The sequence below is a fragment of the Mobula birostris genome, chromosome 32, assembly GCF_030028105.1.
Source record: "Mobula birostris isolate sMobBir1 chromosome 32, sMobBir1.hap1, whole genome shotgun sequence".
In the NCBI taxonomy this organism is placed as follows: Eukaryota; Metazoa; Chordata; class Chondrichthyes; order Myliobatiformes; family Myliobatidae; genus Mobula; species Mobula birostris.
The window spans coordinates 7,578,987-7,597,824 of record NC_092401.1 but is presented as its reverse complement, the minus strand read 5'-3'; the positions used below and the strand labels follow the sequence as shown (position 1 = coordinate 7,597,824).

Here is an 18,838-nt window from a genome sequence, read left to right as displayed (position 1 = left end):
TTGTACAAGGCCTTGGTGAGACCACACCTGGAGTATTGTGTGCAGTTTTGGTCCCCTAATCTGAGGAAAAACATCCTTGCCATAGAGGGAGTACAGAGAAGGTTCACCAGATTGATTCTTGGGATGGCAGGACTTTCATATGAAGAGAGACTGGATGAACTGGGCTTGTACTCGTTGGAATTTAGAAGATTGAGGGGGGATCTGATTGAAACGTATAAGATCCTAAAGGGATTGGACAGGTTAGATGCAGGAAGATTGTTCCCGATGTTGGAGAAGTCCAGAACAAGGGGTCACAGTTTGAGGATAGAGGGGAAGCCTTTTAGGACCGAGATTAGGAAAAACTTCTTCACGCAGAGGGTGGTGAATCTGTGGAATTCTCTGCCACAGGAAACAGTTGAGGCCAGTTCATTGGCTATATTTAAGAGGGAGTTAGATATGGCCCTTGTGGCTATGGGGGTCAGGGGGTATGGAGGGAAGGCTGGGGCGGTGTTCTGAGTTGGATGATCAGCCATGATCATAATAAATGGCGGTGCAGGCTCGAAGGGCCGAATGGCCTACTCCTGCACCTATTTTCTATGTTTCTATGTTTCTATGGGACGGCACTTAAATCGTCCAAACATCAGGTTCAGGCTTTTCGGTATGCTCTGAGGCCTGGCCCATACCACCTCGAATCAGTGTGCACCCGACCTTTGCGATTCGGCCCGGCGCTTAAATCATTTGAACCTCGGTTCTTTCTCGCTCTTGGTGATTGCTGTGCTATATTATCAATTTTTAATATATTTGTAATTGTATGTTTTTCTGTTATCATAATCATACACACTGCGTGTGACTGTGTTTTCCACCTTGGCCCGGGAGGAACGCTGTTTCATTCGGCTGTGTTCATGGGGATGATTGAATGACAATTATACTTGGCGAATGGTTGTACAGGCTCACTGCTGACTTTGGACACAAAAGAAACTCTTCAATTCTGACCCGTCCATAACATCCCAGCACTTTTCCCTCACGGTTGCCAACTGCAGTTACAGTGAAAACAACCGCACAGTGCTAATTTCCTGTTACATGCCTGCAGTGATACTCAGCTGTGGGGAGAGGCTCCTCATCCCATCAGTCCCACACGTGCGCGCCCAGCTTGCAAATAAACCCAAAGTTAGACCCGCATTTCAGACTCAAATATCTTCCTTTGAATTAGTTTAATGTTTTGAAGTTACAAAATGCAACATGAGCAACAAGCTTTTTTAAATGAACACAAGGCAGCTATTGACTTGTTAAAGTGCAGCAAGACATTCGAACTACAACAAAAGATGGCGAGCAAAAATACGCAGCCCAACATGTGCAGTGACGTCAAGGCAAATATAATCGGCAATGAGAAACAAGTACCAATTTTGCTAAGTGCATGCAGTGGCGTATCTAAGGTATGGCAGGTATGGCACGTGCCCTGGGCACCACTTGAAAGGGGGCACCACTGAGCAGTTTCTATTAAAGTCAAACAAGCCATCCTCGGATAGTGAAAAAAGAATTTTCTTCAGATGTATGATCTGTCTTTGATTATGATGGGTGAGAGGCACCAGGATGGCCTTATTTCAGAGCATTGTGTAAGAAGACCATGAAATGTTTCTTCATGAAGAAGGAAAGTGGAGCTGAAGGACGGAAGAGATGAAAGTTGGAGGCAGAGGAAGCCAAGAAGTGGAGCAAGTTCTTCATGCCCTTCTTTGAAAAGCCTGGAACAAGTAGTTCGACACGTCCCATAGAGTCACCCGCACCTGCTACAAGTTTGTTAGAATCCAAAGGTGGATCAAGTACAAATGCATCACAAGCCGAGGAGGAAGTCAAGTCAGATAAATCGGACTATGATGAGATTAAGAGTAAGGCTGCCACAGAGAACGTGGACATGACAGGAGGGGAAGACGATGGTGGTGGTGATGTTGAGTTTATTGACGAGATTTTACCTGACGAGATTGAACCTGACGACACTGAAGCTAATGAACTGGATGGTGTCAAACAGCCTTGAATTGTGATTGAACAGCTTGACATTGAACTTCTGAAGTTTGATAAGGATACTGGAAAAGCAATTCTGCCTGACGTGTTGAGAACAGAAATAATAAAGCTGGGTTCAGAGTATTTGCAGAAAAGTGAGGGGCCTTTCCTACCAACAAATAACCGCTCAATGAACAAAACTTAGTTCAAGCGGAAATTGGGAAATAGTCGTGGTGAGGAAGTGACTCGCTCATAGCTGGCCTCTTCCCCTTCTTAAAAAGTCTACATTTTATATCTGTTGTCTTCTCTATTCCCGGTCAGACCATCAATCCTCAGTGGAGCAGGAAAGTGGATTCGACCAGTGGAAAGCACCTGAAAGGATTAGTGTTCATGAAATGCCAAGAATCATCGGGAATGCTTCACACAGTGGAAAGAAATTTAGCTGAAAACAGGAATTATTGACGTGGTATTTCAGTCACAGATTGAGAAGGAAAAGCAGAAATGGCGTGATATCTTGACAAGAATCCTTCACTGCATAAAATTCCTTGCAACTCAGAACCTGGCTTTGCGAGGACACAGGGAGTCACTTCAGCTAGATGATGACTCCAATGTGGGAAATTTCCTTGGCTTACTGAAACTACTGGCCATCTTTGACCCTGTCATAAAAGAACACCTCACTCATTTGGAAAGTCATCCTGGATCCATGTCTTACCTTTCACCGGGATTCTAGAATGAATTCATCCACATGATGGCATCCACTGTTCACCAGAGTTTGCTGAGAAGCATTCGTAAAGCATTTGTACTATGATCTCATGTTTGACTCAACTCCCGATCAGGCACACCGTGAGCAGATGTCAGAAGTAGTGAAATATGTGGAAGTTGATTTTGAGAGGAAAACAGTTTGTGTTAGAGAGTCCTTCCTTGGTTTTATCCAGATAAGCCAGAAGGATGCTAAGAGCTTGGTTGAAGACATCTTGAAAGAGCTAGAGAAGGACGAAATGGAGCTACAAGATTGTTGGTCACAGTGCTATGACAATGCTGCTGTGATGGCTGGACACAGAATTGGTGTTCATCAAAGAATAAGTGCGGAAAAACAACCTGGCAGTGTTTGTGAATTGCGACAATCACTCACTCAACTTGGTGGGTGTACATGCAGCCAAGCAGGATACAGTGATGGTCACGTTTTTTTTTTTGAACCATTGAAGCTCTCTACGTGTTTTTCTCTCGTTCAACATGGTGCTGAGAAAAACTCAAAAACGTCGTGCCTGTGGTTGTTGAGTAGGAAACCAGGTGGAGTGCAAGGACAGAAGCAGTGAAGTCCGTCAACAAGTACCTTGAGGCGATACTTCAAGTTCTCCAGGACATAACAGACAATGCAAACGAGACCAGTGACACAAGAAGTAATGCAAGGCAGCTGTACAACCGCATGTTGAGTTACGATTTTCTGATTTTGCTAGGATTTTGGAATGAAGCACTCATTCGCATTGACCGTATTCAAAAGAGGCTGCAGGATCCTAGCATGAACTTCCACGATGCTGCACTGGATTTGACAGCCCTCCAAGATCATTTTTAGTGTGTTGGTCAGCGAGTCACTCGAAGGAGGAGTCGGTCTCTGTCAAGAATAGAATATTGATGTTGAAAGACGCCAGAGACGAAAGAAACGAATGGCTGATGAGAACTCGAGAGACGCTGGGTTAACAGCTAAGGAGGAAATGGGAAGAGTCATGAAGGGAACACTCGACCGTCTTCACAGAGAAATGGATGAAAGGTTCGCTCATTTGCACGACACTGACGCCAAGTTTGGGTTCCTTCTCGATGTGGAGGGATTGTGTTACGATGCCGACAGTAATGACCTAAAGAAGAAGTGTGAAAATTTGGGCGAATTGTACAGCTCTGATGTTGATAGACAGCAGCTGTATGAAGAAATTTTGGATTGCAGAATGTTACTATCAAGGCAGATCAACATGAAAATATCAAGACCTGAAGAGCTTGAATTTATTGTTCAGTATGGAGATGAGAGTATCTTCCCCAATCTTCGCATTGCTATTCAGATCATGCTAGCCATCGCAGTTTCCATCGCCAGCTGAGAGAGATCATTCAGCAAGTTAAAACTAATACTTCCGTATTTGAGAGCCTCCATGGGTCAAGGCAGACTCTGTGATCCTGCTCTGCTGAGTGTAGAAAGAGAAGAAACTGAAAAAACTGACTTTGGTCACATCATAGATCAATTTGCATCAGTGAAAGCAGGGAAGGTGCAATTATAATTTTCATAAAGTGCCATAATTTGTTAATTAAAAAAATGAGCTTGACTTGTATTTTTGAGCTGATATTATGGTAAAGTTATCTAAAAGATGGGTGTCAGATGTTTGGACAGGGGCACAATTTCAGTGCTTGCCATAGGCGCTATTTTCCATAGATACGTCCCTGAGTGCATGGGGTGTAAAGGCATACAGTTTACTTTGAAGTTTGAATGCTCCAACTAAGCCATCCAAAATTAGCTTTGCTGATATTGTCAAAGTAATGCGGGAACATTTGGAACCGAAGCCACTGTTGATTGCAGAACGCTTTAGAGTGGAATCAAAAACAAGGAGTCCTTTTCAGCGTATGTGGCTGAACTGAGGAGATTGTCTGAATATTGTCAGTTTTGTAATGGGCTTAATGATGCACTGAGAGATCACTTAGTTTGTGGAATGTTAAAAGAAGGCATCCAAAAGCTGCTGCTAACTGAAGCACTACTTTAATTTAAAGGAGCAGTCTAAATTGCTGTTTCAATGGAAACAGCAGACTGATGCAAATAAGTTGAAGTCAGGAATGAAAGTGAGCGGGAATACATTTGCAGCATGTAAACAGAAACCAGCCTGGACAACAAATTTTGTTACTGTTGTGGCAGGGGCTCGTGCAGACCAAACAAAACCAGATTTAAAGGAGAAACTTGCAGAAAATGCAACAAAGTAGATCGCATACAAAGAGCCTGTTGTGTAGACATAAATAAATCGACTGCACGGTGAAAGACAAAGATCAAAAAGAGAAGTTGCACTTTGAAATAGAACACCAATCTGTATGCTGTTGATCAAAAATCTCATTTCATTTCAATTTAAAAAATCTTTTTATTATTATTGAAAATCAACAAAAAATACATTAAAGTAATCTAGTCAACATATCAATATGTACAATAAGAATTAAGTTATCAAATAACTGATTAACAAAGCTAACCAATATATCAATAATAAGAAGAAAAACAATGTTAAAACTAATTTTTTTGGGGGGAGAAAGAAAGAAGGAAAAAAGAACCCCTACCAACTAAAACAAAAAAAACCTTACTAACAAAAAAAAACACAGAAAAAAAACCATTGGGAGCACAACCCCGGAGCTATACGCCATACAAACTTCCATAAAAGAAAAACATCAATCCGCCAACCAAATCTATTTACACAAGAATCAGAAGGGAACCATCTTAATTAACTCAAATCAAATGATAGTAGCGGGCAAAAGAACCCCACCTTTTCTCAAAGTCAAATCGAGGATCAAAAGTTCAACTTCTAATTTTCTCCAAACTAAGACATAACATCACCTGAGAGAACCATTGTATCAAAGTGGGAGCAGATACATCTTTCCATTTCAATAAAATAGCCCTTCTGGCTAATAATGTGACAAATGCAATTACATGTTGGTCTGATATAGAAATACCATGAATATACTGAGGGATTATACCGAACAAAACTGTTGATTTATTAAGTTGTAAATTAATTTTTAATGCTTTAGAAATTGTAGAGAAAATTTCCAAAACTGTTTCAATACAGAACACGACCAAAATATGTGTCAATGTAGCTGTCTCAGTTTTACATCTATCACACTGATTATCAACATTAGGAAATATTTTAGACGGTCTCTCCTTTGTCAAATAGTACCGATGTACAATTTTAAATTGAATTAGAGAGTGACTGGCACAAATCGAAGAAGAGTTAACCAACTTCAAAATTCGCAACCAATCCTCTGTTATCAAGGTCATGTTAAGCTCTCTTTCCCAGTCTTGCTTCATCTTAAGTGAAGGATAATTGTACTGTTGTAATAGTAAATTATAAATTTTCCCAATAAAACCTTTCACTAAAGGATTCATTTTTAAAGTAATGTCTAACAGGTCAGAATCTTGTATATATGGAAAATTACTTAAATATTCTTGTAAGAAATGTCTGACCTGAAGATATTGCAAGAAATGTGAGTACGAGAGAGAATATTTAATTATTAATTTCTCAAAAGACATCAATTGGCCTTCTTGAAACAGATCCATGAAGGAATAAACTCCTTTAAAAATCTTCAAAAGTTCCTTCAAAAATCTGATAATAGTGGCAGTGACTTGGGTCTGTAGCCTTGAGATTTACAGTGTGAAAGTTAACAATAGACAAGCAATATGGTGTACTCCAGAGGGAACGGCAAATACATTTAAATGGAACTGGATGCTAGCTCAGCTGTTTCACTCATTCTACAAAATGAGTTTGAATATTAATTCAAAGATACTGAACCGAAGCCTGCAGATATCCAACTAAGAACTTATACCGGAGAAAATATAACTCCTATGGGAATGACATCCGTAACAGTGAAACGCAACAACCAACAGGGCACATTGAACTTGTATGTGGTAATTACAAGAGGATCAGCATTGTGGGGATGTGATTGGCTGAGACAACTACAACTTGATTGGAGATCCATCCACGATTCTCATGCAAAGAAGCCATCCAAAAGTGAAATGAGAAAGGGAATGGATGATGCCACAGCTGTCTCCATGCTGAACACCATGAACCGCTGTCCAACAAAGGAGAAACAGGTGTTGGTGCCAAACTCTGTGCCTCTGGCTGGAAAGCAAATTGGACCAAGGAAGGACCATGCTGCTCAGAGGAATCATAGAAGTGGTGAAAACTGTGGTCCAACTATGACAGTTTTTGTTGACGACATGTCTGCGAAAGCTTCTGATATTTAATCAGGAAGTTAATTGCAAAACATGGCTTGGTTTTAAGCTGAAAGAGTTCGAAGAGCTTCAGGGAAGTTGCAAGTATTTAGCTTTTATGAGTATAAAGAACAAGAATCTACACAGTGTCCATTAAGGTTATTGCATGAATTTCAAGTGGGAGACAAAGAGCTGTTTGTGGAAGTAGATACAAAGACCAAAGCCCAGCTGGATGAAGGGAAGGCCAGAAAGAAAGGAGTCAATGGAAATAGGAAAACAGAGGATTCATCAGAAGATGTTGTGGATGAGGAAACCACGAGACAAGATCCGATCCTTAAGGGGGTAATAGAAAGATTAATAAGAGAATACTCCAGTCAGTGAACTAAATGAGGAAGCAGGATCCTGCAGTCTCGGAATCAAATCCCACAAACACCACGGAGGGGGCCCCAGAACCTGAGATGGTTTTCACAGCCACAAGTCTCACCTGTGAAGCAGAATGATATCTCACTTGTTAGTAAATATCTTATTCTGCAAGAGTAAGAAAGCCTCCATAGCAATTACATCTTTAGGCCTGAATGGGACTATTCAAAAAATTTACTATGCTGTAGATGTCTATGTATAGTAGTTGTATTATACAGGATATTCTGTATATAGTTAAATGCATTCTATATTGATTTGGAGTTTATCACCAAGCAGGGAGGAGTATTATTTATTTAATATCTCAATAACATTTGAGTAATCTTGTATAGATATTGTTTATGTATTCTTCATTTAAACAATTAATTACAGATTATATGTTACAATATATTAATTGCATACGTCATCGCGCTACCACGTGACAAATGCAGTTCTCGCTTCAAAGTAAACTCAAACTTGCACCCACATTTCAGGCTCCTATGTCTTCCTTTGAATTTGTTTAACGTTTTGTAATTACCAAACATAATAGTTACCTCTCATATACTCATCATGGTCTTGTTGTTTCTGGGTTCTTTCAGTATACATATTGATTTCGGAATTTCTGACAACAGATACTCTTCAAAATTCTATTAGCCGTAAAACTCAGTAGGATTTTGTGAAATTCATTACATAGAGCATTTGAACATGAAGATATGGAAATGAATATAAGGCGCGAGAATTGAGTGGGAAGTGCGAGAAAGCAGAGGAAAATGTGTGTTTATAAAAATGATCAATAGCTTTATAATGAATGTGTTTGCTTGCAATTGTCAATCTTGTATAACTGCCTTTGTGATTGTTTTATAGATTCACCCGGGTCAGTAGCATGGATAATTCCGGTAGTTCTATTTTTGGGAATTGTTGGAATTCCACTCGCTCTGACACTGATCAAGAAATGCAGACACCGAAGGCTGTGAGCTGAGAGTCTATGGAAACGATGTCGGAAATGTAATGTAACGCACAAGTATTGAAGACAAGAGTATTCGATATGAATGGCATACCATGCTGATTGTGGACAGATATTCTAATGATGCTGCAAATTGCATTCTTATTGAGGCAAGCTTCTGACTGCAATGTTAATACGTAGCCCCACTGTACCTGCTCATTGCCGAGAATGCTCAGCTTTTGGGGGGGGGGGGGGTGCAATCTGAAGCCGTGTGTTACAATGATTCCCATAGACACTGGAGCATCACCTGCCAACTGGAACAGCAATGAAAGCCACAGATTGCAACTGTCCTGCACAACAATGGGAATGAAGTTTGGATCAAAGACATCCCTGATTTACTTTGAGCTCTTTCAAATCATCCTGAAGACTGGATTCAAGCAAGTGGCAAAATCTGATGTCAGTTTGACTACAGTTGGCTTAAATATATTTCTCTCTCTGTCTTACTGAATGCAAGGTTACATTTTCTACCTTTTCAGTTTACTGAGGCTGTTCCAGAGTCATGGGAATTTTGGGACTTCATGAAAATGCACCCATTTGCTCTGCAGACACTTCTTTAACTCCCTGGGGTAAAGACTGTCAGGCCAGTGGGACTGGTCAGGTTTTATTCTCCTCACTCTCTCTAGAATTCAATCCTTATAGATAGTCATAGTCATACTTTATTGATCCTGGGGGAAATTGGTTTTCATTACAGTTGCACCATAAATAATAAATAGTAATAAAACCATAAATAGTTAAATAGTAATATGTAAATTATGCCAGGAAATAAGTCCAGGACCAGCCTATTGGCTCAGGGTGTCTGACCCTCCAAGGGAGGAGTTGTAAAGTTTGATGGCCACAGGCAGGAATGACTTCCTATGACGCTCTGTGTTGCATCTTGGTGGAATGAGTCTCTGGCTGAATGTACTCCTGTGCCCACCCAGTACATTATGTAGTGGATGGGAGACATTGACCAAGATGGCATGCAACTTGGACAGCATCCTCTTTTCAGACACCACTGTGAGAGAGTCCAGTTCTATCCCCACAACATCACTGGCCTTACGAATGAGTTTGTTGATTCTGTTGGTGTCTGCTACCCTCAGCCTGCTGCCGCAGCACACAACAGCAAACATGACAGCACTGGCCACCACAGATAGTAATCATTTTAAGGTCCACATGGTCCTTTTCAATCTCCCTGAGCTGAAATCCAGGAATAGCACAGACTTGATTCTCCTAAAAAGAGCCAGCAAAAATGTTACTTCAATGAACCAATGTGTTTTGTACAAGCGCCAAGCTGGTAGATATATTCTGCCCCCTACTTCCAATCCTCCTCTGTTCTCCCCATGGTTGTTCCCTTTTCCATAAATGCAACAACCCTCACTGCCCCTTCCAGTCCATCAACTCCTATGATCTATCTATATTCTCTTCACCATCCTTGTTCCATCCACACACAGCTGGCCCATACACTCACCCTCTCTCCCCATCTGATCCTTTATCTGCCATTCACCTCCCCACTCATGGATCCAATTTTCAACTTCATTCTCACCAGATACCAGCACTGGTGGCCCTTTGTGTTCCTGCTTATCTACCTGCTGTATCTGTCTCCAGACCTCACACTCCCCTCCTCCCACCTGGCTCTATCTGCCCCTCATTTTTCCCTTCTTTTTCCGCCTCTGTCTCATTCACCTTCCATTGTCTCCTAACTCTACTCCAAGCCTTTTCCTGGTGCAGCTGCCTATCATCGTACACCTCTCCTCAGCCCAGTAAATCATTTTGGACTTCTGCCTCATCGTTCCCCCTGAGAGACCATCTCACTTCTCCCACTCTCAGTCCTAATGAAAGGCTTCAACTCAAAACAACATCATTTTCTTCTCTCCCACGGACACTGCTGGACTGACCTGCAGATTTCCACCAGTTATTTGTTTGATGCAGACTGTTATTTTAATTTCTTCTTTCTGTTTTATTGTTCTAAATACTCCCTCTTTATCTTATCATGGTCAACATCCCTGCTTCCTAAGCTGCTTCCAGTCCTCAAGCTTATACATTTCTTGGGACATCTGTGCTTTTTGATAAGCATCCTTGAGGAACTTGCAGAAGCTGAAAATATTTAATGCAGGAGTTGGTTACTCTATTGTGTATTGTCTGTACTTTGGCTTTAAAAATTCCTGCCATATAAAAATAATGTGAAGCTTTACTGTTCTCATGAAGTACTGTGAAATTTTTTTAAGGTCTTGTCCACAGATGAGTGTGTTTTAAGGGCTAATTGATTGTCCTTGTGTGGGTGAAAATAAAATGTGGGAAGCACTGGTGACCGAGAAGGATGAGAGTTATTATACATTTAGTTAAAATAGAAAGACAGCATATGTACAGTTTAGGAGTCTAAAATCCAACAAAGCCCTTGAGAATATAAAGGAATCAGGAAAGAAATTCAGTCATGAAGTTTGGTGGATTAAAAAGGGCTAAAAAAAAATGTCCTTGCCAAGTGGGGTTAAAGAGAATCATAAGGCATTTTATAGGTGCATTGTGAACAAGAAAATAGGAATCAAAAGGGTCGGTCCAGTCATGGACAATGGAGATCATTTGGTCACAAAGGCAGAGGAAGTGGATGAGGTCCTTAATGAGAGCTTTTTATTGGTGAATATCATAGACAATGGTAAAACTAAGGTGGAGTATGTTGATTTGGTAAAAGGGACTTTTTTGCAATAGTCAGCCTGGCTTTCTCATGGGGAGATTTGCTCTCACAAGCTTGAATGGAATTTTTGAGAGACTGACACAGATACATGAACATTAGTACAGTATTTGACAAGGTACCTACCTAATGGTAGGATGGTCCAGAACACAAGTGGATCTGCGGATGCTAGAAATCTTGAGCAATATGCTTTAGCTAGACCAACTCAGCAAATCAGGTAGCATCCATGGCGAAGATTATAATCGAAATTTCAGACCAAGAAACTCGTCTGTTGTAGGGTATCTGCACCAAATATTGGCAAGTTGACATGTATTCTCTTCTATAGATGCTGCCTGACTTGATGAGTTCATCTAGCTAAATCCTCTAAACCAGACTTTACAACAGATCAGTGTCTTGGCCTGAAATGTTGACTGTGGATTCTCCACCATAGACGCTGCCTGACTTACTGAGTTCATCTAGCTAAAGCGTGTTGCTCAATATTTCCAGCATCTGCAGATTCCCTTGTGTTCTGGACCACCAGTCCATTAGGTACCTTGTCAAACACTATAGTGATGTCCATAAGGACGATATCCATTGCCCAACTATCACAAATTATCTGCGTCACTCCCTCAAAAAATCCAGTCAAGCTTGTGAGAGTGAACCTCCCCACGAGAAAGCCAAGCTGAACATGGCTAATAAGTCTATCCTTTACCAAATCAACATATTCCCCCTTAATCTTATCATCTTCTATGATCTTCTCTCTGGTGAACACCGATGAAAAGGACATCAACCACTTTCCTCTGCCTTTGTAACCGAATGCCCTCCATTGTCCATGATTGCACATAACGTTTTGACTCCTACCATCTTGCCTCCAATACACCTATAAAATTCCTCGAGATTCTCCTGTTGCTGCCATTGTTTAGGGCATTGAGTATAAAGATTGGGAAATCACGTGGCAGCTGGTGCAACTTTGGTTTGACCACATCTGGAGTACTGTGTGGAGAACTGGTTTCCACCTTATAGGAAGGCTGTGGGGGCTTTGGAGATCAGGACCAGTTTCACCAGGCTGATGCCCGGGTTGGAGTGTATTACGTATAAGAGGAGAATGTAGCAAGTGTAGCGGTTAGCACAATGCTATCACAGCCTGAGGTGTCAGACTTCGGAGTTCAATTCCAGCACCATCTGGTCTCGCTGTGACTGCCTTGTTTTCCTCCAGATGCTCCAGATTTCTAACACACTCCAACGACATACCAGTTAGTTGGTTAATTGGTCATTTAAAATTATCCCGTGATCAAGGTCATGTTAAAGTGGGTTGCTGGGCGGTGTGGCTCATTGATCTGGATGGGCCTGTTTCATGCTGTATCTCTAAAAGAATTAAAGATCAATAAATAAAGTTGAACTGTTTTCACTGGTATATCACAGAAGAGAAGGGGTGGGTAGTCAAAGACTTCACCCCGGGTGATAAGACTGGTGCAGACAATGTGGGCCAGGAGGCCTGTTTGTGTGATCTACCGGTCTATCTTTCAGGAATGCAACTTTTTGGGTGCATATGAATTAATGAGGATTGCAGTTTGACCAATATTTGTCGGGTTAATCAAGGGTCAGAAGTAATGATGTCACACAACTGTATTTCATGCCAAATGGTGTGGTATAATTCTATAAGTAGGTACATTGGAATATCACCTCCTTTGGATTCTCCCCACCCCCGTGTCAGAGACCATCTTGACATGGGAGCCCACTGCCATTGTGCATCATCACTGTGAGAACCTGCTGCAGAGGACTGCCAGACAATCTTCAACAGAGGATTGCAGCAGCTCAGAGAGCTACCTGACCACCACGGTCTCAAGGCAAAAAATTAAGGATGGACAAAACTTGCTGGTCTGCTCAATCAGAAAATTCAATAAAGTTAACAAAGAATCCAGCTTTTGGATCCCTGCCTGGATTAGAGCGTTAACGCGAGTGTGAGCTGGAGATCTGCAGATGACTGTGAGACAGTCAGCTCCAGGCATTTCCGTTTATTATCGCTTGAACGAACTTACTCGGAGCGTTGGAACTTCGTCTACTCGCCGAAACCACAGAGACGCTCTTATTCAGTCGTCAGAAACAAATTTCTCTTCGGGAGCTTTCTGACGTTTATCAAAGACTGGGATTTTGGCAAAGCAACATATCCCGTCTGCGATTTCGTAAACTATGAATTTCTGGCCGATTTCACTGAGCAAATCAAGTTTCGTTTTCACTTTACTCTTTATCGTAACAGGTAGGTAAAATATTTTTTAAAATATTCAGTATACATATATTTACGCGGACTCTCACAGTATTAAATGGTAACTGCACGTAGTAACTGTGTATTTTTGCGTTGTGTGCTTTATTCTGCGGACCGTTACTCGTTTCCGGTTTTCCTTCGTCGTCTTTTGTTTGGCGGAACAAAAGAGAAATTTCACATTGATCTGTACTTCAACTGCAGAATGGGTAGAGAGATAAAAATGGGCACAATTCAAAGAGCTTTAAAACAGCTTCACATTTAATGATTCGTACACGCCCATGATATGGGAAGAGTGACATTTTGTTTCACGGTTACTGCTCTCTACTCCCATGTTCAGTATTAAGGACTGGACAGGGGCTGATATGTTACGGACTACGTGCCTCTCGGTGATCCACTCCGACTCCCCGTCTGAGCGTAAAACAGTGGATCAGTCGCCAAGATTCAAATGATCCCAGATACAATTCGATTAGTTTTTTGTTTGCTGCTAATTACACTTACTGGGCCACTTTATCACTTACCTCCCTGTACCTAATAAAGTGGCCACTGAGTGTATGCTTGCGTTCCCCTGCGTTGCAGCCTATCCATCGACGTGTTGGCTTTTCTGCACACCACTGTTGTAATGTGTGGTTATTCGAATTACTGTCGCCTTCAGTCAGCTTGAACCAGACTGGTTATTCTCCTCTGACCTCATGAACAAATCATTTTCACCCACAGATCTGCGGCTCACTGGATGTTTCTTTCTCGCTACATTCTCTGCAAAGAGAATGACAATCTCAGGAGATCAGCGGTTTCTGAGTAACTCAAACCATCCCAACAATCATTCCATGGTCCAAGTCACTTCGACCACGCCTTTTTCCCATTCTGTTGGTTGGTTTAAACAACCACTGAGCCTCTGGTTACACGCACAAAATGCCGGAGGAACTCAAAAGGCCGGGATGCATCTATATAAATGTTTCAGCAGTCAACCATTCGGGATGAGAACCTTCATCAGGTCTGGGAAGGAAGGGGAGACGTCAGAAGAAGTACAAGATGGCAGTTGACGGGTGAAACTGGGAGAGGGGGAAGGGGTGAAGTAAGGAGTTAGGAAGTTGATTGCGGGAAGAGATAACGTGCTGGAAAGGGAGGAATAGAACATAGAACATAGAAATCTACAGCACACTACAGGCCCTTCAGCCCACAATATTTTGCCGACCATATAACCTCCTCCAGAAACTGCCTAGAATTTCCCTACTGCATTTTTCTCAGCCCCATGTACCTATCTGAGGAGATCTGTCTGATCCTCCACACTGTCACGAGATTTAACATTAATACTATATTCTGTCTTCAAATTTGACCAACCAAAATGAACCACCTCACATTTGGAAACATAGAAACATAGAAAACCTACAGCACAATACAGGCCTTTCGGCCCACAAAACTGTGCTGAACATGTCCTTACCTTAGAACTACCTAGGCTTACCCAAAGCCCTCTGTTTTTCTAAGCACCATGTACTTATCCAGGAGTCTCTTAAAAGATCCTATTGTTTCTGCCTCCACCACCACCGCCGGCAGCCCATTCCATGCCCTCACCACTCTCTGCATAAAAAACTTACCCCTGACATCTCCTCTGTACCTACTTCCAAGCACCTTAAAATTATGCCCTCTCATGCTAGCCATTTCAGTCCTGGGAAAAAACCTCTGACTATCCACATGATTGATGCCTCTCATTATTTTGTACACCTCTATCAGGTCACATCTCATCCTCTGTCACCCCAAGGGGAAAAGGTTGAGTTCATGCAATCTATTCTCATAAAGCATGCTCCCCAATTCAGGCAACATCCTTGTAAATCTCCTCTGCACCCTTTCTATGGTTTCCACGTCCTTCCTCTAGTGAGGTGACCAGAATTGAGCACAGTACTCCAAGTATGGTCTGACCAGGGTCCTATATAGCTGCAAAATTACCTCTCAGCTCCTAAACTCAATCCCACGGTTGATGAAGGCCAATGCACTGTATGCTTTCTTAACCACAGAATCAACCTGTGTAGCAGCTTTGAGTGTCCCTGGACTCGGACCCCAAGATCGCTCTGATCCTCCACACTGCCAAGAGTCTTACCATTAATACTATATTCTGCCATCATATTCGACCTACCAAAATGAACCACTTCACACTTATCTGGGTCGAATTCCATCTGCCACTTCTCAGCCCAGTTCTGCATCCTATCAATGTCCCGCTGTAACCTTTGACAACCCTCCAGTCTATCCACAACATTCCCAACTTTTGTGTCATCAGTAAACTTGCTAGCCCACCCTTCTACTTCTTCATCCAGGTCATTTATAAAAATCACAAAGAGCAGGGGTCCCAGAACAGATCCCTTGTGGAACACCACTGGTCTGCAACCTCCATGCAAAATATGAAATATCTACATCCATCCTTTGCACTTTGTGGGCAAACTAATTCTGGATCCACAAAACAAGATCTCCTTGAATCCCAAGCCTCCTTACTTTCTGAGTGAGCCTCACATGGGGAACCTTATTAAATGCTTTACCGAAATCCATATACACGACATCCACTGCTCTTCCTCCATCAATGTCTTTTGTTACATCCTCAAAGAATTTAATCAGCCTCATAAGGCATGAGCTGTCCTTGACAAAGTCATGCTGACTATCCCTAATCAGATTATATCTCTCCAAATGCTCATAAATCCTGCATCTCAGGATCTTCTCCAACAAGTTGCCCACCACTGAAGTAAAATTCACTGGTTTATAATTTCCTGGGTTATCTCTACTCCCTTTCTCAAACAAGGGAATAACATTTGCAACCCACCAGTCCTCTGGTAATTCTCCCGTCCCTACTGATGATACAAAGATCATTGCTAGAGGCTCAGCAATCTCCTCCCTCGCTTCCCACAGTAACCTGGGGTATATCTCATCCAGTCCTGGTGACTTACCTAACTTAATGCTTTATCGAAAGCTCCTGCACATCCTCTTTCTCATTGTCTTTATGCTCAAACATTTCAGTCATCCCCACAATTGCCTAGGTCCTTTACACTGGTGAACACTGAAGCAAAGTTTTCATTAAGTACCTCTGCTATCTCCTCCAGTTCCATACACACTTTTCCACTGTCACACTTAATTGGTCCTATTCTTTCACGTCTTATCCTCTTGCTCTTCACATACTTGTGGAATGCCTTGGGGTTTTCCTTAATCCCGCTTGCCAAGGCCTTCTCATGGCCTCTTCTGGCTCTCTTAATTTCATTCTTAAGGTCCTTCCTGGCAACCTTGTAGTTTTCTAGAACTCTATCAATACCTAGTTTCTTGAACCTTTTGTAAGTTTTTCGTTTCCTCTTAACTAGATTTTCCACACCCTTTGTACACCATGGTTCTTTTACCCTACCATCCTTTCCCTGCCTCAATGGAACATACCTATGCAAAACGCCATGCAAATATTCCCTGAATATTTGCCACACTATTGCCATGCATTTCTCTGAGAACACCTGCTCCTAATTTATGCTCCGTTCCTGCCTAACAGCATCATATTTCCCCCAACCCCAATTAAATGTTTTCCCAAATTGTCTGCTCCTATCCCTCTCCAGCACTGCGGTAAAGGAGATAGAGTTGTGATCACTACCTCCAAAATGCTCTCCCACAGAGAGATGTGGCACCTGACCAGCTTCATTTCCCAATACCAAATCAAGTACAGCCATTCCTCTAGTTGGCTTATCTACATACTGTGTCAGGAAATCTTTCTGAACACACCTAACAAGCTCCACCCCATCTAAACCCCTTGCTCTAAGGAGATGACAGTCAATATTAGGAAAGTTAAAATCTCCCATCACAGCAACCCTATTATGGTTCCGGTGACGTCATCATTCAGAATGGCGGCTTATATCAACAGCTCCTCTGGAAAAACACGTATTTTGCCCCGTTAATCCATCAAATGCAAGATCTTTCGAAAATACCTGAAATGATAAGGGGAGCAGGAATGGGGAGAAAGAATGGAGATGAAAAAGCATCACTGCGGAGCCTATGGAAGAGAGAGATGCAGCGCATGGCTGTCCTACACGTGCGCGTGGTGGCCAGGCTGACGCAGGGCCTTGTTCAGGCGAAGCAGCAAATATGATAAGGGTTTTGGAAGAGATAAGGGAAGTCCAAAAGGATATAAAGCAACAACTCAATGTCAATCAGAGCTCGCCAACGTCAATCAGAAAATAGCAGTGGCAGAGACTCGAATTGAGAAGGTGGAAGATCTGTTTAAATGAATATACTGCCCAGACTACTATATCTCTTTCAGACCCTACCAGTAGAGATTAACCAAAATCAATTCAGTGAATGGAACAAGATGCTGTCAAGATATATATGGCAAGGTAAAAGGCCTAGGGTTCATCTCAAAACTTTGCAATTAGCCAAGGAAAAGGTTGGGATGGGGCCTACCTTCTCTTAGAGATTATTATTTTGCAGCACAGTTGAGAGCTGTGATATACTGGTGCAACCCATCATATGACGCTCAATGGAAAAACATTGAGGAGAGGATACTTTCCATCCCCATACAGGCAATTTTGGCTGATAACAACCTACAAAGTTACATAAATAATATTGACAACCCGTGGGTGAAATGGACTCTTAAAATATGGAAAACTATTATAAAAGAATATAAACTAGACAGAGACATTGCAATTCTTAAATGGTGTGCATATGACTTGGATTTTACGCCGAATAAACTGGATGCTAGATTTAAGAGCTGGACAGCTAAAGGAATAACAGCTATTTGAAATATAATGAAAGAAGGAACACTGTTCAGTTTTGAAATATTCAAAGAGAAACACTTATAAGAAAAACAAGACTTTTCTAGTATTTACAGATGTGACAGTATGTTAACAGGACGGTTAAAAATGTACCCAATGCAAATACATGTCTGATCGAGCTATTTAGAAAAGAATATAATTCAGACAATGGTAGTAGAATAATTTCAAGCATTTATAAGGGTTTGTCAAATCTTAAAACACATTTGACTTCATATATTAAAACAAAATGGGAGAAGGAAGGAGGGATAATAATATCTGAGGAAGACTGGACAATAATATGGAGGTATCAATGGAAGTGTACCAGTTCACAGAAATGGAGGGAGTTCGGGTGGAAACACTTGATTAAGATATTTTATTACACTCTCTCAGAAATCCCATTATGATAGTAACCCCCCTGTTTGCTGGAGAAATTGTGGAAATCAAAATGCAAACCATTATCATATTTTCTGGGAATGCCCCGTTATCAAAGACTATTGGAGTGGGATACATAATGGCCTACAAGACATCTTTAAATGTGAAATACCCTTAGGGAGTAAGACCATATATTTTGGGTATATACCTCAAGAATGGTTGAAAAGAGATAAATATTTAATGAATGTACTGCTGGTGGCTGGTAAAAAGACCCTTACCAGGAAATGGTTATCAGAGGAGAGCCCAACTTTAAATGTATGGATGGAAATTACAATGGACATTTACAAAATGGAGAAGATAACAGCATCTGTTAATCATAAATTGGAACAATTTTATTCATACTGGAAAAAATGGTTTAACTACATAATACCTCATAGGCCTGATTGTATTCTCACAAGTCAATGAATATGTTGTAAAAAAAATC

At 41.5% G+C, this 18,838-nt stretch overlaps 2 protein-coding genes across 2 annotated transcripts in view; both read left to right on the top strand.

The window, feature by feature from the left end:
• The window catches only part of LOC140191124 (vascular cell adhesion protein 1-like), a 69,785-nt gene extending 59,309 nt beyond the window's left edge, over nucleotides 1-10,476 (top strand). Inside the window, exon 10 of the mRNA XM_072248230.1 lies at nucleotides 8,177-10,476. Within this exon, the coding sequence (XP_072104331.1) occupies nucleotides 8,177-8,286 (110 nt within the window). The 3' untranslated portion in view covers nucleotides 8,287-10,476. The remainder of the gene's footprint in view (nucleotides 1-8,176) is intronic.
• A 2,463-nt stretch (nucleotides 10,477-12,939) lies between these two features.
• LOC140191287 (intercellular adhesion molecule 1-like) overlaps nucleotides 12,940-18,838 on the top strand; it is an 88,375-nt gene continuing 82,476 nt past the window's right edge. The window contains exon 1 of the mRNA XM_072248559.1: nucleotides 12,940-13,216. Within this exon, the coding sequence (XP_072104660.1) occupies nucleotides 13,150-13,216 (67 nt within the window). The 5' untranslated portion in view covers nucleotides 12,940-13,149. The remainder of the gene's footprint in view (nucleotides 13,217-18,838) is intronic.